Source organism: Typopeltis vanoorti, chromosome 5 (assembly GCF_054136105.1).
Source record: "Typopeltis vanoorti isolate ZY-2024b chromosome 5, IOZ_Tvanoo_1.0, whole genome shotgun sequence".
Classification (NCBI taxonomy): Eukaryota; Metazoa; Arthropoda; class Arachnida; order Uropygi; family Thelyphonidae; genus Typopeltis; species Typopeltis vanoorti.
The window spans coordinates 142,398,202-142,419,722 of NC_143553.1; the positions used below are offsets into that span (position 1 = coordinate 142,398,202).

At 35.3% G+C, this 21,521-nt stretch overlaps 1 protein-coding gene across 2 annotated transcripts in view; it reads left to right on the forward strand.

Moving 5' to 3' along the window:
* LOC150106890 (sodium-dependent proline transporter-like) overlaps window positions 1-21,521 on the forward strand; it is a 196,563-nt gene that overhangs the window by 124,004 nt on the left and 51,038 nt on the right. For both annotated transcript variants that reach the window (XM_090392797.1, XM_090392796.1), the window contains 4 exons: window positions 7,389-7,523; window positions 8,811-8,914; window positions 15,678-15,802; window positions 20,903-21,015. In XM_090392797.1, coding sequence (XP_090248923.1) covers window positions 7,389-7,523; window positions 8,811-8,914; window positions 15,678-15,802; window positions 20,903-21,015 — 477 coding nt within the window. The remainder of the gene's footprint in view (window positions 1-7,388; window positions 7,524-8,810; window positions 8,915-15,677; window positions 15,803-20,902; window positions 21,016-21,521) is intronic.

Genomic DNA, 21,521 nt, shown 5'->3' on the forward strand with positions numbered 1-21,521 from the left:
ACTTCCATCTTGCCATGCTCCTTTTTCTCGATCCAATCTATGTCCCCATAGTTGATATTCTTATCTTCAGTTTTTATGTCGCCTTTATCATCTTTGATTCCTTTTACAGTACTCTTTCCTCCATTCCAAAGCTTATTCAATAGCCTCCAGAACATTTTGCAGCTTTCCTGATGTTTATTTTCTATATTCTATTTTCATGGCATTGCACCTCTGTACCGAGGCACCTATTGTACCTCTGTACCGAGCCCTGATAAGACCTCATCTCGACTGCTGTGCCCAGATTTGGTCACCTCGGTTCCTTCTTGATGGGGAGGAGGTTGAGAGGATCCAGAGGCGAGTGACTAAGATGATAGCAGGTCTATGGAATGCACCATATGAGAACAGGTTGAAGATTTGTGGGTTGCAGAAACTAGTTGATAGGCGAAAAAGGGGAGATATGATTGAGACATTCAAATTGCTAAAAGGATTCTATAGGATTAATTCAGATGATATTTTTGAGATCAGGACTGGTGGTGGGAGAACTAGGGGACACCCATGGAAGCTGGGCAAGAGCGTGGTTAGCAGGGGTGTTAGAGCTGAGTTCTTTACTTTTAGAGTGGTAAATGAGTGGAATAAGCTGCCAGAGTCTGTTGTGGGTGCTATGACAGTGAGCGAGTTCAAGGCAAGGTATGATAGATACTGTGAGAATGTTGAACAGCTGTGTGAACATGATGTTTAGGGCCTCCCTCGATGAGTCTAAGGACTCCTGGAGTAGCCCGTGGTAATAATAGTAATAATAGTAATATTCTTACCAAAGTTTTCCCATGACTTCTGTTTAACTACTTTTATACATAGCCTAGCTGTCTTACATTTTTCTCTGTATTCTTTTAGGGCATCTGCCAACTTATTTGCTAGGAACTTTTGATATGCTTTTTTCTTTTCCAGGATTGCTTCTTGTGTCCACCATGGTGTTCTTATTTTTCTATCCTTGCAGACAATTTCACCACGTAGCTGTCTAGCTGAATCAATCAGTGTTTTCTTCAGAGTTTGCCACGGAGACCACGAGGTTCGGTTCTTGTTTTCGATTTGTTTAATTTTTTTCTTCAATAATGTTTGTGTAGTCATCATCATCATCATCAAATTCCTGCCATGTACCCTCAAGGGGTGTACAGGATTTGATAGTACTACATGAAAAATTTACATCATTACTAACTTCCTATCTACAATTTTCCTCCAAATCAGTCTGTTACTTGTCAAGACTCCAACATTAACCAGATCTTATATTTCTATTGTCTAAGGCACTTGGTACCATATTAATCCACCTATATCTTGGTCTTCCTCTGGGTCGTTTTCCTGCCAACTTGGCAGAGAACACTTGTTTTGCTAATCTTTCCTCGCCCATTCTGTTTAAGTGACCATACCACCTGAGATTAACTCTGCTAACACATTCCTGGATGCTGACAATGTCAAGTTCTTTCCTAATATTCTCGTTTTTAATATGATGTTGATATTGATGCCATCTGTTCATGCTCCTAATCTTTCTCAGGACTCTCATATCTGCGGTCTCTAGTCTTTGGTCAATTGTTTTACTTCTTACCCAGCTCTCAAATCCATAAGTTAAAACTGGTTTGAACACAGTCTTGTATACAGCTAATTTAGTGTTCCGACTAATTTCTCTCTTATTCCATATGAATTTATTTAATTGTTTTCCTACCATACCAGCTTTGTTGATTCTGTTGTCAATTTCCATATTTAATTTACCATCTTCACTAAAAATCGTGCCTAAGTAGCTGAAATGTTTTACTTGTTCCACAGGTTCTCCATTCACAACACAGTTGACATTTTCAATGATTCTGCCTATTTTCATTGTCTTTGTCTTTTTATTGCTGACCTTGATACCATATCTATTACAGCAGTTATTCAATTTAGTCAGAGAATCTTGCCGACTTGTAGTGGATTTATTTAGAAGTATAACATCGTCTGCATAAAGCAAAGAGCTGACATTAACATCTCCAATTTCGATATCATGTTTAATACCACTTTCCCTTCATAATGTGATCGATATAGATAATGAATAACAGAGGGGATAATGTACATCCTTGTCTCACACCAGATTTAACATTAAACCATCTTCCTGTACTTCCTTCAATTCTAACTGCTGACTTACAACTCAAATAAAGACTAAGTATTGCTTGATATAATGCCCCATTGACACCATATAACTGTAGCTTATTGAATAGCTTCTCTCTTAGCACCTTGTCATATGCCTTTTCCAAATCTACAAAACTTAAATACAGATCTTTGTTATATTCCCATGATTTCTCCACTATTTGTCGTAAAGTGAAGATCTGATCCTGACAGCCTCTATTTGGCCTGAATCCGGCTTGTTCTTCACCAAGCTTTTCTTCCACAATTCTTCTCAACTGTTTCTCAAGTATACTTGCATATATCTTACCAGGAACACTCAATAGGGATATACCTCTGTAATTCTCACATTCAGTTTTATTTCCCTTTTTATATATAGGTACTATGAGAGCTCTACTCCAATCATTGGGAAAAAAAAAAAAACTACATTAAACAATTTTTAAAGTCCTCTCATATTAAGATTTTCTTCTGTTGGGGTTTGTTCTGGATACTATACAGGTTGAAAATGGGTCCTCCATATTCTTGGAATAATTCATTATTCTGTTGGAATTAATTCATCATTAACAATTGTTCAGATTTGGATGATGTTTCAGCATTTCATAGGCTTCTTTGAATTTTCTTTCAAACCAGGATTTGGTGCAGTGTAGTGACTTAATACCTTTCCTGCCAATTCTGTGGCATGTTTGGAGTGCGTGGTCTGACAGTCCTGTTTTACCATAGTTGAGGTATTTAATGTGGCATTTGTATTCATTTTTTCTAATTGGGATGGTGTGTCCTGTTTCCCCTATGTAAGGTCGGTTACAGGTACATTGAATTTTGTAAACTCCTGGGTGGGCAAGGTATGGAAGAGGATTTTTGGAAGAGCTAAGTAAATTTCTTTATTTTGCAGAAGATTTGAAGGTTATCTTAATATTTATTTAAGTTCTGTTTTTTTCTGAAATTTCCCCAATGTATGGTATTCTTGATCTTTTTTGCTTTTAATGGTATTTTGTTGGAGGATCTTATGAATTGTTTTTATAAAGGTTTGGCTAATAATTTCAAATTCTTGGTTGAGAGCCTGTTCATTGGAGCAAATTGTTAGGACTCTGTGTTTTTGGGTGCTAATGATCCCTAGTTTTCGTGTTGAATGGTGGTGTGAATTTTTATGTATGTAGGTTTGCGGTAGATTGTGAAGGAGAGGCAGCCTGAAGGAAGACATTTGACAAGTGTATCTAGAAAAGGAAGAGAATTGTTGTTTTTGATCTCGAAAACGACAACTCTTGTTGTTTGTTCAGGGTAGCTTAGGAATATATTTAATGTTTTTTGGCTATGGGGCCAAATGACGAAAATATCATCAACATATCAGAGCCAGACTTTGGGTTTTAGACTGGCAAAATCTAGAGCTTGTTGCTTGAAGTCTTTCATGTAAAAGTTAGCTATTGGGGGGGGGGGGGAAGTGGTTAGTCCATGGCCATACCTTCTTTTAAAGAGGGTCGTGATATCAGGTGGAAATATGTTCTGTAGGAAAAAAATTGTATCATTGATCTGGACATTAGTTAAAAGGGCAGTTATGTCAAAACTGACTAATAAATCGTCATTGAGTGTGTTGTTTCTAATTTTGTTTATGAAAAGGAAGTATTTTTTATGTGGGGGGGGGGGGGGAATGACCTACTAACTCCTTGAATGTGGCCACTAGCTTCTTGGCTAAGTGATAATTAGGGCTGTTGATTCCTTCAACTACCGGTCATAGTGGTGTGTTTGTTGTATGTATTTTTGGCAGGCCATAAATTCTGGGAGTGTGGGCATAATGCAGTATTAGTTTTTTGGTTGTTTCCTCTGGCCATGTGCTCACTGATTTGATTAGTTCTGTTGTTTTCTTTTTAATGCAGTTTGTAGGGTTGTAATTCTTCATTTGGCACGTGTTGTGATCGGATACCGATTGGTTCATTTTTTCCAGTTATGCTGTCTCGATCAAGAACGAAGTAGCATTGTCTTTATTCGCTTTTTAATGATGATGTTTTTGGTTATTTTTAAAGATTAAAGGGTCCTTTTTTCCATTCTCATTAGGTTGCAACTTAGTTGTTTATTGGAGTTTAATATGTATGATGTTTCCATTTGTATTTTGTCAGCTATATTGGTGGGGGAGGAATTTTAGACCTCTTTCATTGTGATATGTGAAATCTAATTTGTTAACTGACCTTGGTGCAATAGTTCAGTAAAAGAAATAATTAGCATAATTAATTATCCCATAGTAACTGTATAAATTCCATTTCCTTTTTACCATGTGCACTTTCCTTCTTTTAGTCTATGTTCCCATAGTTGAGGTTCCTTATAATAACTGAAAATTAAAAGTTCCTTTTTCTTCTGAAAAAATTTGCTATCTTTAAACATTAAAAAAAAAGTTTGTTTCTTAACTCAGAATGTTCTGACCAGAAGACAGATACTGTTCATATATCATTGTCTTTTTATTGTAATGTGGACACACTGGAGTAGGTCCAGAGACAAAGTGACCAAAAAACAATTCAGGACTCTAGAATGTTGATTATGGAGAAAGGTTGATATTGGTTACAAGGAGAGGTTGAAGGAATATAAATTAGTTTTTTGGTGGATAAGAGGAAAAGAGACGATGCAATAGAAATGTTTAAGTTAGTGAGTGGATTTTATTGGATTATTACAGTGGTGATTATTAAAATAGCAGTGGATGAGTGGATCTTATTACCAGATTGCATCATGAATACTGGAAGAGTTTAAGTTCAGTATGATAAATATGTTAAGTGGACCAGCCTCTTTCAATGAGTCAGCTGGCTCCATGGATGTCCTAATAATGATAATATTTTAAAGAGAATTGTTCATTAATTTAGTGAAACTGTATGATCTCACCTTCTTCTCCAACTTAATGTCCATCGAAAGAAATACAATTGTCAATTTGAGAAAACTCAGAAGGTTCCCTCGTAAACAACCTTACCTTCCTTTCTGAATTAAAAATTTCTTCCCTTTTCATATTTTTTTCCCCATACTTTTTCTTCTTCTGGAATGTACTCTGTTTCCAATCAACAGCTCTTGTTTTCCCACAACTATACTTCCCAATCAGAAATACATCTTGACTCAAATGTGTTTCTGTTTGGAGCCACCAAGGAAAAGTAAAGTAATTGCTTTGTTGTAAATGAGAACAGTTCTTCAGTTACAAAACTCACTTGGAATCTTTAATGTTATTTATGCTCCTGTCAAATTTTTAAGTTCCATCAGTAAAAAAAAAATTGAAGTAAGGCTTTTTTCTTTCTTGAAATTAATAAATGCTATCTTCTTCTGCAGTCCTCAACAGGACTGCAGAAGAAGATGGCATTTATTAATTTGATGCGCCCATGACCTAAGGCATCCTTCGACTTACTGTTAGCCTATGCCTATAGTATATTTTGTATATAAATTGCATGTGTTCTCCTAGTGAGTTTGCTTATGTGCAGGATGAAAAATCACAGTTTCTGGGATCAAAAAACCCTGCTACCTCCATATATGATACCAGATAACTCACCTTTGCTTGTGAGAAGTCCTGATGAAGGGTTCTTCACATCCTAGACAGGATTTGACCCAGGTATTTCAAACTGAAGGGCTTTGGCAAAACCAACTGAGTTGCAGATGCTCTCTAATAAATGTCATAATCTAATAAGTTTGTATCAAACCATAGTTAATATGTACAGTTTTTTCTTATTCAAACTGTATTAAAGAAAGATTATTACAATTTAAATTAAATGTTTATGAAACAGGACTAACAGCCTATGTAGCTCAGTGGAAGTGATGTTTACAGCCACGGTACTAGGCCACCCATAGAAAGACCTAAGTTTAATTCTAGTCACCAAATAGAAGAAGGAGCCTTTCTTTAATTGGTTCCTGTTAGTTTCTATCTTGCTATTTCCTTAACGTCTGTGAACAACAAACAAAGCAGGTGATATATATCATCATAGGATCAAGATTATGATTTTATTTATTACTATTTTACACAGTTTTAATCATCTTAAACCAAACAGTCTTGATGTACATATCAAATTCCAAGTCTTATTTTACATGATTTTCAATTTGTATGTGGTTTATCTTCAAAATATTATGATACAGACATCTGCATGGGATGTGGATTCATTATGGAAGGTCCAGTAAGTGTTACTTATGCAGTACCTATCATATTTCTCCTTAAACTCATTCACTGACAGAACACTCATTTACCCACTCTCCAAACTAAAAATCGGATCCTCATACTTGTGTTAATCACACTCTTACATAACCTCAACTCCCTTATTCTTTCCCAACTTATCATGTATCAAAAAATTTCTTTTGCACCTAACTTATAAAACTTATCTTTTATAAAACCCTTTTAGTAATTTATATGGTTCTATTTTTCTCCTCTTTTCCACCTATTAACTAAACTTTGCAATCCATACACCTTCAACCTGTCCTAGGAAGAATTCCATAGACCTTTTTGCCATGTAGGTCACTTGTCTCTAGATCCTCGACACAATTTTGTCATCTTCATGAAACCTAGGCGACCAAACCTGAGCACAGTAGTCGAATGCAGTTTTATCAAATTCTTATAAAGAAGGATAATAACTTCCCTATCTCTGATGTTCTTTTTAAATTTAGAGAATTTAATAGGTTGTAAATTAAATGTTTAAATACTTACTCCTTTATTTCAAGCATACTTTTATTGTAATACTCATCTTTGAAAGAGGAAGAAAAATTTTCGAAATTCAAATCAACACATTCAATATAACATTATTATGATACAGACATCTGCATGGGATGTGGATTCGTTATGGAAGGTCCGTCCATGTTGGCCGAGTTGCTAACTTACTCGATCTCCAACCAATAAGCAGCAGATTTGGATCAGATCCCACCATCAGCGTGAATGTAGTAATTGTCTTTAGGTGGGAGATGAATTTCATCATCTAGTGTGAGACTACTGCCCTGTTTATTGGAGACCTGAAGTTGTTTGAAAAAGTTCTACATTTGGTCTTTAGAGCAGGGTAAAAATAAATAAGAAATATTTTTAAAAAATAATATTTACTTAACCTACTTACATTATTAATGTACTATAGGTTCACAACTTTTCATAGATGGAGGTCACATGACACACATGCCTACACGTTTTTATACTACCTTCTTGTAAATTTTAACTAGGTTAGAGGTATTTGAATTTAAGAGATTGCTCCAACAACCTGATGCTTACTAATCAAGTATTAATATCATCTACTGTATATAGTAGGTACTACTCAATTTTATTTCTCATTCTGATTTAGGTAGTATATTTCACTGCAACATTTCCGTATGTTGTCCTCTTCATAATGCTAATTCGAGGTGTTACTTTACCTGGAGCAGCAGATGGTATACTCTACTACATCAGTCCAGAATGGGAACGCCTTGGATCATTAAAGGTTGTGCAATTTTTTTTTTTAATTAATTTAATAACTTTATTTTGTTCTTTATAATAAGAGTTTAATGAATTTAAAAGTATTGACAGGATAATATTTAAGCAATTTCTCACCCCCCCCCCATTAAAACGTTTGCCTTAATGTCTTTTTTTTTGCGAAGAGAGAAATGTTAGAAATATTTCCATCATTCAAAATGATGATGAAAATTGTTTCAAATTGTGTTCTTGTTCAAATAAATTATTATGTGACACCTCCAAGGAGTCCAAAGACTCATCAAGAGAGGGTACCTACTCTACAACTCTCCATCTCCACCACTTAATCCACAACTATAGTGAACTGCCACTACCACCATTACCTACACCACTAACATCTACTGCCCACCATCACCACTAGTATTGTTTTGTCTGTAACTTGCATGTGTTCTCAAGGCTGATTTGTCTGTGTGTGCAGGGGATGAAAAACTTGAATTTCTGGGAGGAAAAAACCCTGTTATCTCCATCTGAGATCGGCTAACTCACTTTTAATTGAAAAAAAAAAATAACCATATAAAGATTCCTTTCATCATGAAGAGAATCAAATTTAGGCCTTTTCCTTTCTTTTAGTGTTACATGGTGATCAGCATTCATTTTTGAAATTATGGACTTGACAACCGTGTTATAAATAACTATTTTAATTTCCTGATGTTTCGACCTTCATATTAAGGTCATCATCTGGATTATACACAATCACTTCTCCTTCCAAGTATACAGTAGAGGTCCTCTTCCTACAGAATACCGTTCTTTCAGTTACTCTGAGGCTTGTCTTTTAAAATTCCTTCCTATACCTGACTTGGACTGCCTTTGCACACTTGTTGTGCAAAGGCAGTCCAAGTCAGGAAGTTGTAGAGTAGGTGCCCTCTCTTGATGAGTCTTTGGACTCTTTGGAGGTGTCATGTAATAATAGTAATGGTAATAATTTTTGGAAATGTATATTCATAAAATGTCCCCCCCCAAAAAAAAAGAGGTATAAATATATCATTCACATGAAGTTACTTTTGAAGTTGAAATTGCATGTTTGATTACTTTTATTGGGAATTTCTTTATAAATATCAGTTAGATAATTTGTTTTGCATTTTCTGTTAAACAATATTTTTTCACTACAGAAGGATATAAGAAGATTTCTTACATCATGTTATTTACTTAAGCAAGACTGGTTATTTAAGTTTTCTAATATCGCATCAACTAATTTTTAAGGAATGTTTCACAAATAAAGCAATGTTACTTATCTTTCTTTTTTTCTTTCCATTTATAGGTATGGGGAGATGCAGCTATGCAGGTGTTCTTTTCTATTGGACCTGGTTGGGGTGGTTTGGTAACAATGGCAAGTTTTAATCGTTTTCATAATGACTGCCTTAAGTAAGTAGTCATATTTACTGCGTTTGTAATGTTTTCTAATGTTCTTTAATCTTAAAATATCTTTAACTGTGATTTTGACATGAAATATGTTTGTTTAAATTGAAAGGCTTGTTTGTTATTCATGTGATCATAAAATCAATGATTTACAATCCAAATTTTTCATTTATAAGTGGATGGATTATTTTGATATATCCGTCTTTGAATACCTGCAGTATGTCATTATAACTAAATGCCATTTTGCTAAAAGCTATCAACCTGATGTATGTAACATCGAGTTCACTGCTACCTCTTCACTGGATGAAGAAACTCAGATGTACGAAGAGGAGGTATTCGAGCTGTTGCACAAACTGAATAAGAATTTAGCAATAGGGACTGATGGGATAGCACAGGTGCTAAAAGTGTTCAGCTGAACTAGCTATTCCTTTAGCCACGCTACCGGCCAGGACCTATATCGCAAGTGCTGACAATACGTCTTATGAAACGAAAACTATTAATGTGCTAACATAAACAATTCGTAAAAATATTCAGAATTTTAAATTGTGTATTTTTACATACTCCTCCTCCTCGTATCCACCAAACTTTGCAATTTCATTTCTTCAACCTCTCCATTCCAGAGTTCTGATATTGTTTTAGTCACTTTTCTGGATCCTCTCCAGTGTTTTCACATTACATTGAAAACATTAGATGGGTTACATTTCCATGGATTCGAAGTGCGTATTAAAATTGTAATACCGTTTGATTTTACATTGAAATTTATGATGGATACGAAGCTTTTGAGGATGAATATTTGATCTTTAATGGCCAGTAAGGTGGTTAATCAGGCTATATAATTTGAGTCTCAGAACAGGGAAGATTCCACAGGAGTGGAAAGAATGTATGGTAATCCCATTTGCATAAGGGTATTGCAAAGACTGATGTATCCAACTATCGACCTATCAGCATCTCAGGAGTAGTGGTGAAGATTTTGGAAAAATTGGTTGGAGCTCACATTCAGAAATAGGTTGACGGTGAATCTCTGCTTTGCAATGAGCAACATGGGTTTACTAAGGGAAGGTCATGTTTTAGCAACTTGCTCACATTCTGTAACGATGTTACTATTAAACTGGACAAGGGGAATGAATACACCATGATACTTTTGGATTTTGCTAAGGCTTGACAGAATACAGCATGGAAGACTATTGCATAAATTGTAGAATATGGGTTTGGATCATAAAATATTTGCATGAATAAGAGGATGGCTGACTCATAGATATCAAAAACTGGTATATGGGGGGATGTGAATTTGCATGATTAACCAAGATCTAGTTAGTAAGATACGGGAGGAGCATGGGGCAACTCCGAGGTTTACCAGCGCCACCATCTCTTTACATGGCATATGGAACACAGATAGCTATAAGGACTTAAAACAGTTTGGGCTAATGCAGAAGGATATAAAAGTTCTTTTATTGAGGGCCCTACAGGGCACACTGGTGGCATGGCGTTGCCACCAGAGAATGACTACAATGATAACTAGAACAGGCATAGGGTAAAACACTTGTAAAGACTTAGGCCTATATCAAGTCTGAACGAGATGTCTGGATGTGATGTAAGGGTAGTACTGCCCATAACCGGTACAAAGATTAAAAAAAAAAATACCCAGTGGTGTACCACAAGGGTCGGTCCTCGTCTACTGTTATTCAATCTGTACATTAATGATATTGGGAAGGATTTGAAAGGTGACATATAGCTATTTGCTGATGATGTAAAGAAAGGTAGGGTAATCAGGAATGCTGCTGATATGCAGTACTTGCAGAAGGATTTGAATAAGCTGGAATTGAGGACATGGGAAAATGGATGTCGGTAAATGTAAAGTCATGCACTTTGGCATAATTAGATATCCAATGTCGTATTCTGTTGGTGGAATTATGCTAGAAGAAACTGATCAGACTAGGGATCTTGGAGCACTAGTAGATAGGAGGTTGAAGTTCAGGAGCCATGTAGCAAAGATTACAAATACAACTCAAAAGATAATTGAAATGCTGAAACAAACTTCTATATGTAATGATAAGGATGTCATTTTGCTTGTTTACAAGGTCTTGATAAGACCTCATTTGGGCTATTGTGTGCAGATCTGGTCCCCTAGTTTCTGTTGTGATTCTGTTAAAAATGATATCAGGATTGTGGAATACTGATTATGAAGATAGGTTGAGAATTTGTGAAAGGGTCATACAGGATTTCAGTTGATGGAATTTTTAATTTTATGGAGAGTGGGGAAATGACAAGAGGGCATCCCTGGAAGCTGAGAATGGATGCTGCTAAGGTGGTGAGGTCTACATTTTTCTCTCATAGAGTGGTGCATGATTGGAATGGATTGCCATTGGATGTTGTGTGTGCAAACAGCATGCATGAATTCAATAAAAAGTATGATAACTGGTGTGTGTGTGTGTGTAGTATGTGGCCTCCCTCAATGAGTCCCTGAATTCCTGGACTATTATTATAATTAAGAGACACCTCCAAGTGTCTCTTAATAATAAGTAGCTTATAATCCATCCAAAAATAATGAAAAAAAAAAAAAAAATCAGCTAATGCCTTTTTATCCCCGTATATACGGGAGTAGGCGAGGCTATTTAGCCCTATCTAACTTTTGGAGACTGAGTGGGCAGTTCAATCTCCACTGGTACCCAATCAGAGACAGATGGCCCAAGGCTATCACTAATTAAGCGGTACGCAGTGAAGAGAGACGGCTCAAATGTGCCGCCATCTCGTGGTCTCTAACCCTAACACAATATATTTTTTTTAATGTCTGAAATAATGTGGGTTCTACGGTCGATTTTCTTGAGTTTACAGGACGAAAAACCCGAGTTTCTGGGAGGAAAAACCTGCTTGCCCGTGCCAGAGATCGACTAACTCGGGATCCGGTCGATAAAAGGCTTAGAAAAATTTCCTCTAGTTGCCGACTAGACTCGAAACCAAGACTTCCTTCGTGCGGCCTAGCGCGATGGTGTGCAAACGCCACATCCACTGAGCTACACAGGCTCTCCAAAAAAAAAAAAAAAAAATAATGAGCATATATAAAATAAATAAATTTTGTTTTCTTTAAATAATGGCTTCCTTTCCTTTTCTTTTTTACTTATATGTAATATACTTAAATGGTTTTATGATATATAGTCTTCATTTTGCATACTGTCTGTCTTAAAACCTGTTAAATGCTTTCACAATCCAACTTCATTGATGGATGCAAGACTGGAATTAGACACTTTGTCACCCAACACAATTTTGAAATCAGTGACTTTTACAAGCAATTCTCTGAGAAAGTTGCTTTGTTCACTTGCCTGTCCTATTTGCATCATTTTTTGGGCCATTGGTTGCAGTATAAATTTTGAAGCACATCCATCATGTTGCAGGATTACTTAATTTTACCCAATGTTATTTTACCGGCCTGGTTGGCCGAGTGGTTAGCTTATCCGCTCTCCAGCCAAAAGGCTGCAAGTTTGAATCCTGCCATGGGCATGGATGTTGTGATTGTCTGTGAAAATACTAGTGGTGGTGGTCGGTGGTAGATGGCATTGGTGTAGATGATGAAGGTAGTTGTGGTTGGTGGAGACAGAGTTGTAGAGTAGATACATAGTCTTCATTTTTAATATTTCAGTTGTGTAAATTTGCCAAGGCAAAAAAACACAGCTGAAATTTTATTCTAGCATGTATAAAACGAATATCAAACTTTCTAATTAAATATCAACTTCCACACTTTGTGGATGTTTGTTTCTCTGCCATCATTAACAGTACTCCATCTCCTCTTTTCACTTTCCTGTCTTTCCAGAAAAAAAAACAAAAAAACTTTCCATTTCTATTCCCAACATTATATCATCCTCAGACAACCACATTTCACTCATACTGATTATCTTTGGGCATACTGACTCAATCAGTGCAACAAACTCAGCTCTCTTATTACAAATGCTCCTTACATTTGAATACAAACATAACAATCCCTATGTCTTTGAGACCATTCTACCAGCAACAACATTCTCTATGCTAGCCACTATTCCACACCTCTCTCTCTCTATTTAGACCACTCTCCAGTTTCCCTAATCCTGATTGCCATTTATACCTGCCTTAACCTCTCCTTTTATGCATTCCATCACCTTGTCCCACCACAACCACATCTTCAAACTCATATCTATCTTCCTTCTGTCATACAACCCATTTGGCTGTGCTTTCCTACTTCACAAGAATCCTTTGATCATTAGCTTTAATGATTTCTTGATTTTGTGCCTTCTCAGAAAACAATAGCCTTTCTAAATTCCCAACACCAAACCTCTTTAAATGCAATCCATTTATATATGAAATTATGCATAACATTAACCAAGATCAATTAAGTTTGGTATAATTATTTTGTCTTTTGCCAAAATTTATTTTCATTATGAAGCAATATGAGTTATAACTCCTCATTATTTTAAACTTTATTTTTGCAAATGGTTTAAATTTAAACCATCTGTGAAAGAAAAGCATTTGCCTTATTCAAATCATTTGGTTTTCAGTGTCCTAAAGGTGCGCTTTCATGCAAATAACTAAGAAAAATTTAGTAAAAATAAGTGTTGACTAATTTGCATATTATTTATATATAATAGATTTTTCTTGCGGGGGGACCTCACCCCTACCAAGCGCATTCCCTCGGGTGGCGGATGAGGGAAGCCCAAGTGGGCAGCTCAAAATAATGAATAAGGAGCCATAGACCAAAGGCGCACTTCAGAACCATGGTCAGGAGAAGTGCTGTAGACCACTGTAAAGATGCCAGCAAGTAGAAGAAAAAAATGGCCCCCTGTCCTGTGCGGACAGGGGGCCATTTTATATACATCTACCTCGGCCAGTCCATAAAAATGAATAATGATATGTCAAATGAAATAGCAAGGAGAAAAAGAGCTGCTTGGATAGCCTTCAACAAAATAAAATCAACAATTACCAACCAAAACATAGATATAGACATAAGAGCCCATCTTTTCAATAGTCACATCTTACCAGCCTTAACTTATGGCAGTGAAACATGGAACACAAGTTTAAAAGAAGAACAAAGCTTAATAACAACTCAACGTGCAATGGAAAGAAGAAAATGCAATATAAACAAAATAGACCATGTAAGACACACAGAAATCAGGAAGAAGTCTGGACTCACAGATATAATAAAAACAATCTACAACAGCAAAAGAAGATAGGCAGGACATCTTGCCAGAATGAGAGACAACAGATGGACAGTCAGAGTTACAAACTTGTATCCGAGAGATACCAAAAGGAAACCTGGAAGACCAGCCTTAAGGTGGGAAGACTCAATGATTAAGAAAGTTGGAAGAAAATGGAGAAGAAAGGCCCAAGACAGGAATAGCTGGACTCTTTACGACCTGCAGTCATGGAGAAATCCGGACTGAAACCACAGGTCCATCAAGGTAATAGATTTTATATTAATTTTTTAGATTTTTTTTAACAAAAACATAAGTTTCCATTATTTTAATTAGGCAGACCTCAAGAATGAGTCAAAAAAAAAAGAAAAAAAGTCTTACATAGCATAAATAGCTCTAAAAGTAGTTAGGCATAAAAGGAACTGCCAAACTTAAAAATCATCCAAAAGCAGTTGAATGTAATTAAATGTGTTCATGAACCTTTAATCATATTCATGAATCTTGAGTATTCTTTGTAATTCTCTGATTTGATTATATTATCTTTATTTGATTTTAGCAGTGATATTGCCCTTATTTTAATGTAAATTAAAGATACCAAGAAATTATATACTTTGTTTAATTCTTTATCCAATTGTAAACAAACAAAGTTTGCACCTGAAGTATGCAACTCACTATCCAGACTGGTTTCGACCTTTATTGAGGTCTCATCAGTGGGAGGCAGACCCAGAGGTGATATGAAGGTTGAAGTAATGGCAAAATCATAATTTCTTATTATGATTTTGGCATTGAAACATGGAACTGACAGTATCCCTGTCAGTATGAGATCCGGTGCTTTGGACAGATAGGATAGACCACCATAATAATAAGCCATAAAAATATATTCAATAAGCACAACCAAAAGTGGACTTGCTTAATATGTCTTGGATGAAGACCATTTCATCAGATGATAAAAGCAAAGTTACTACACAGATTGGTTTTAATTACAGACTCTTCCTAGAAGTGGCTAATGCTACATGACCCATTGAACTGTAATAGAAATGATGGTTTCATTTTACATCCTATCCCCCCAGCAGCAGTAATCACAGAACATCACCACAGAAAGCACCATTGTCATTTTCCATACATGTGACTGTCCTTGCTGGAGTTCATTTTAAATTTAGTCTTCACTGACTGTGTATCCTCAATGTGCCTTTGATAATACTAGCTTGAGATGGAGAAACATTGGGTAGATAAATGGGATATGATATTCTTATGAGGGGACATGGCTTTGTGAAGCATCAGTAATCCTTAGTAATTTACTAACTTTTTATAATAGAGTGACAGCTGAGTTGAATAAAGAGAATGGCTACATGATGTACTAGATTTTGCAAAGGCATTTGACAGAATACTACATGGAACTTTGTTACACAAATTATAACAAATAGGGATGGATATGAATTGTTTATTCTCTTCATAAACAATTCATAATTAAAATTATGTTAGTGTAATTAGATACTGAAATATTGATGTATATTATTTTACCAATGCAAAATTATTTAATTCTTGCATTGAACCTGCTACATCTACTAGAATAATTTCATTTTACTAATTTGAACCAATTTATTATATTTTAGGGAAGTCATTATGGTTCCTTTGATAAATGTTTTCACAGCTATCTTAGCAGGATTCGTAGTGTTCTCAATTCTTGGATACCTGTCACACCAAACAGGAATTCCAGTTGGTCAAGTGGCAACTGCAGGTAACATAACTCAGATTATATGTTGCAACTTGCATTCGTTTTATGAATGCATAAACAAAATTTTGATTTAAAAATTTTTTATGAAATCTGGTATATGGTCAATAGTGTGTTAAAAACCAAAAGCTGATTTTTTTTTTCAGCCCTGATGCTTATCATGATTAAACTTGCATATTTTAATATTGATCTCATTTTTCATAGCACAACTTTTTGCTTTCACAGCATAAAGATCCAGCACTGGGTAACCAGTATGATAACTGGTATACTGAGTTGTTCATATGAAGGCAGATCTTTAATAATAATTCAAATATTAAGGAATAGATGGAGGAGAGGTGTAAGATAGAAACATGCAAATTAGTAAAGGGATCTGACAGTACAGATGTGGGAAAGATTTTGAAGCTCATGGTTAGTATAGGCAGAGCAAAGCTATCCTTGAAAGTTGGCTGAGGGTCTGGTTAGGAAGCAGGAAAAGTCCAGATTTTTCTCATAGCGTTTAACATGGGCTATTGTTTGATGTACTCGTAATGTGTATGAAAATTATGTCATTCAGTGATGTGATGTGATCAAGGAGAGAGATAATAGGTATTTAAGTATGAGTGGCTAAAGGACCTCTCCCCCCTCGAGTCCTTGGATTTCCTGGAGGAAAATTCGTAATAGTAATCCAACTGGCTTTCAGAATTTATTATAGCCTGCCCCTGGAATTGTCCGTTTTGTTAGAAAACCCAATTGAAGAGCTTATTTCCAAAGTGATGTATCTTCCAGTTTTTAATTTTTTTGAACTGACTGCATCATCATCATGTTGCTAAGATGCTGCTTTATGTTGTCACCATTTTTTTATTTGCAAATTGAAAATGGAATAAAAAATGAATAGTCTGTTGACTTTATTTCCAATCTGATGCATTTCATTGTCGTGTTTTTTGTTTTCTGAAAATTTGTATTTGATGGAGATAATTCACTTTGGAAATAAGCTCTTCAATTTCTTGAAGAAAACAAATCTTTTTTCCATGTAAAACAGGCTAACTTGCCTTTAGCTGAAAAGTCATCAGTAATCTTCACACTCTTGCTGGGATTCAGATCTGTTTCACTCTTTAAAATATACATGTTATTCTTCTTGCTCTACTACAGAGACATTCATTTAATAGTTTATTTTAGAGTATAGTTGTAAAACTTCTATTGATCAGGAGAAAATTTTTAAATTTATTATATTTGCATGCTGGATAGCAAATGTTATGCTTAGTAAGTAAATTCAATAAATAATGAATTCAAATACTAAACAGAGAAACATGAACAGTAGCCATGGATATTTTCAAGGCATCTTACTAGGTCTGGCATAGAGGACTTCTCAGCAAACCTCCATTCTATGGCATCACCCCTGTCTTTTGTAATTGGGCTGCCATTACTAGCCCTGCACTGTGATCATTCCTGCTGTTGGAGAAGTGCCACAGGCTCTGGTCTCTCTCTCTTTCCTTTTACCCATACAACAAATAAACCATCTCTAACTGCTTTCTACTTTCCCATTTATAGTTTTTCTAATGACTATACTCTTTTTTTTACAAGATTTGCATAGTCTTAAACAGTCAAAACTTCAAGATAACTGATAGCTTGATGTAGATAATGATATATTTCAGTGGAAAGTCATCATCATCATCAAATTCCTGACATGTACCCTCAAGAGGTGTGCAGGTTATGATAGTACTACAAGAAAAATTTACATCATTACTAACTTCTTATCTACAGTTTTCCTCCAAATCAGTCTGTTACTTGTCAAGACTCCAACATTATCAGATCTTATATTTCTATCGTCTAAGGCACTTTGCACCTTATCAATTCACCTATATCTTGGTCTTCCTCTGAGTCGTTTTCCTGCAAACCTGGCAGAGAACACGTGTTTTGCTAATCTTTCCTTGCCCATTCTGTTTAACCGACCATACCACCAGAGATAAGCTCTGCTAACACATTCCTGGATGCTGACAATATCAAGTTCTTTCCTAATATCCTCATTTTTAATATGATATTGCCATTGATGCCATCTGTTCACGCCTCTGATCTTTCTCAGGACTCTCATATCTGCGGTCTCTAGTCTTAGGTCAAGTGTTTTACTTCTGACTCAGCTCTCAGATCCACAAGTTAAAACTGGTTTGAACACTGTCTTGTATACAGCTAACTTAGTGTTCTGACTAATTTCTCTCTTATTCCATATGAATTTATTCAGTTGACTTCTTACCATACCAGCTTTGTTGATTCTGTTGTCTATTTCCATATTTAATTTACCATCTTCACTAAAAATTGTGCCTAAGAAGCTGAAAAGTTTTACTTGTTCTACAGGTTCTCTGTTCAAAACGCAGTTGACATTTTCAGCGATTCTATCTATTTTTATTGTCTTTGTCTTTTTAATGATGACTTTCAAACCATATCTATTACAAGTTATTCAATTTAGTCAGAGAATCTTGCAAACTTGTAGCCGATTTATTTAGAAGTATAACATCGTCTGCATAAAGCAAAGAACTGACAATAATAAATTTACTTTAATCCTTTATCCAAGTGTGAGCAAACAAAGTTTGCCCCTGAAAGTATCTTCAGGACTGGGGTAAGGTAGTACAACACCAGGCAACTCGTTGCAAAGGTGGAGCAAGCTATGTTAGCTTGCTGTAATATAATAAATTAAATTAAATTTATTATAGTCTAACCAAGTGAAAAATATACTTTCAACAAAGAACTGACATTAACAACTCCAATTCTGATATCATGTTTAATACCACTTTCCTTCATAATGTGATCCATATAGATAATGAATAACAGAGGGGATAATGTACGACCTTGTCTCACACCAGATTTAACATTAAACCATCTTCCTGTACTTCCTTCAATTCTAACGGCTGACTTACAGTTCAAATAAAGACTAAGTATTGCTTGATATAATGCCCCATTGACATCATATAACTTATTGAATTGATATAATGCCCCATTGATATCATATAACTCATATAACGTATTGAATAGCTTCTCTCTTAGCACCTTGTCATATGCCTTTTCCAGATCAACAAAAATTAAATACAGATCTTTGGTTATATTCCCATGCTTTCTCAACTATTTGTCGTAAAGTGAAGATCTGATCCTGACAGCCTCTATTTGGCCTGAATCCAGCTTGTTCTTCACCAAGCTTTTCTTCCTCAATTCTTCTCAACCGTTTCTCAAGTATACCTGCATAGATCTTGCCAGGAACACTCAGTAGGGAAATACCTCTGTAATTCTCATATTCAATTTTATTTCCCTTTTTATATATGGGTACTATGAGAGCTCTACTCCAATTATTGGGAATTCGTCCCTCTGTTCAGGTTTTCTGAACTATGCAGTGCAGCCACTGTAAGACTTTTATACCACTATACTTCAGCATTTCTGGTCGAATATCATCTACTCCTGCTGCCTTGCCACATTTCAAGCCTTTGATGGCTTTTTCTACTTCAAGTATGGATATGTATTCCTGACTGCATGCCTGTTGAGTGTTTTTTTACCACTGTGCTATCACTGCTTGTTTCATTTAGCAATTCTTCGAAGTAATTACTCCATACTTCAAGGATATCTGTTCTCCTGTTTTCATGTCACCTTTATCATCTCTAACTCCTTTTACAGCACTCTTTCCTCAATTCTAAGCTTCAACAACCTCCAGAATATCTTACCACCTTCTTGATATTTATTTTCTATGTTCTTGCCAAAGTCCTCCTATGACTTTTGTTTAGCTAGTTTTACACAGTCTTTCGCGTTCTTACATTTGTCTCTGTATTCTCTAAGAGCAAAAGCTGACTTATTTGTCAGGAACTTTTGATATGCTTTCTTCTTTTCCTTCACTGCCTCTTTAACTTCCTGTGTCCACCATGGAGTTCTGATTTTGTTATCCTTGCAGACAACCTCACCACATGCCTCTCTGGCTGAATCAATCAGGGTTTTCTTCAAGGTATGCCACTGAATCTCCAAGGTTTGGTTCCTGTTCTCAAACTGTTTCATTTTTTCTTGAAAAAATGAAACAGTTTTTTTCATTTTTTCAAGGTGTTATGGTGTTAGTAATAAGCAGTCCATGTTCTTAGCAGAAATCCAACAGATATTTGCCATTATTATTAGATTTGCTCTTTTCTCCAAATTTTCCCAAAATATTTTTGTATGTCTGACAATCATTTCCTACCCTGCTATTTAGATTCCCAACAAGGACCAGCTTTTTCTTTTTCATTGTGTCAGTTGCTTTTTCTAAAGCATCAAAAAATTCCTCCACTTCTACCTTAGTAGAATCTTCTTTGGGACCATAGGCACAAATAAGTCTCATTGCCAATTCCTCATTCTGATATTTGCCCACATCACTCTACTTGAGACTGCCTGCCATTCAAGAAGATTAGCCTTGTATTCTGTGTTGAATACTATGGCTTCTTCTTCTTTTCCTTGATTGTCATTTCCTGAATATAACATTTTGTATTTATTGCTCAGAAAGATCTCACCAGTTTTTGTCTTTTTTGTTTCAGTCACCCCTATTATGTTGATCTGGTAATTATCTAATTCTTCAGCTAGCTCCATTTCTTTGCCATTCAGGCTTCATATGTTGATAGTACTGATCTTTAACTCTGGTGATGTTGAGTTTGGGTGTGCTTTGAGATTTGTGTAAAGGCCACCCACTCAATTTTCCCACAATTAAAACTTGCCTTATTTCTTGCAGCAAAGTTTCTCCTCAAACCATCATTTATTTGTGAGTACTCAGATATCTCTTGTGAGGCTAACCCTTATGTCCAGCCTTTACTATCATAAATATATTTAATTTTTCTTTAATATATAATAACTTTTCATTATATATATTAATGATTTACAAACAACTGTATATCACCATTCAGATGTCTCCTAGTATCATTAATATACAAGTTAACCTTAATATACAATATAACTTTATTGAAAAATGACTTTATGTATCTGGTTTTAAAGCTGATATTTGTTTACACAAGGAAAGGGTATGTATTGTTTAAAAACAATATTGATCATAAAAAAGATGTAGCCTAAACATTCATATTCTTTTATGTTAGTTTTCTTCAAAGAATCAAGAATTTTTATTTCCATTTAACTTTTCAGGTCCTGGTCTTGCCTTCATAGTTTATCCAGAAGCCTTAACTCTTCTTCCTTTGTCATCTCTGTGGTCATGTTTGTTTTTCTTCATGCTGTTAACATTAGGTTTAGATAGCCAGGTAAGAAAAATTTTACATTTCAGAAGCATTGAGTTCCAATAATGTTTTTCTTTATGTACTGTACATGTTTCCTTTATAAAGTATACTCTGCATTTTTAATATTGTACATCATGTGCATTGGTTTTGTTTTAATTTTTTCATAATCATTATTTAATGTGCATCGATAAAACAGGCTTGTAAAACCAAAGGAATGGTTTGCTTTAGTGAATTTCCTTTATAATAGCTTATGTAATAATAAATAATTTATAGCTCAAATGTTGCTTTATGTCTAGCATCATGACTCATCTTCAGAGTGAAGTAATGGATAATCAATTTTAAAAACAGTATTAGAATGAAAAGCATTCTTTTACAGAGTTAATTGTTCAGCCATTACTGAAAACATATGAATGCTGTAGTTAGAAGGCAGAAGAACAAATGATGCCTTATTAATCCATAAAGAAGGTATCCCATTAAGACTGATTGTGGATGTTTAGCATTCCTCTACATATTTACCTAGCTAAGTATTG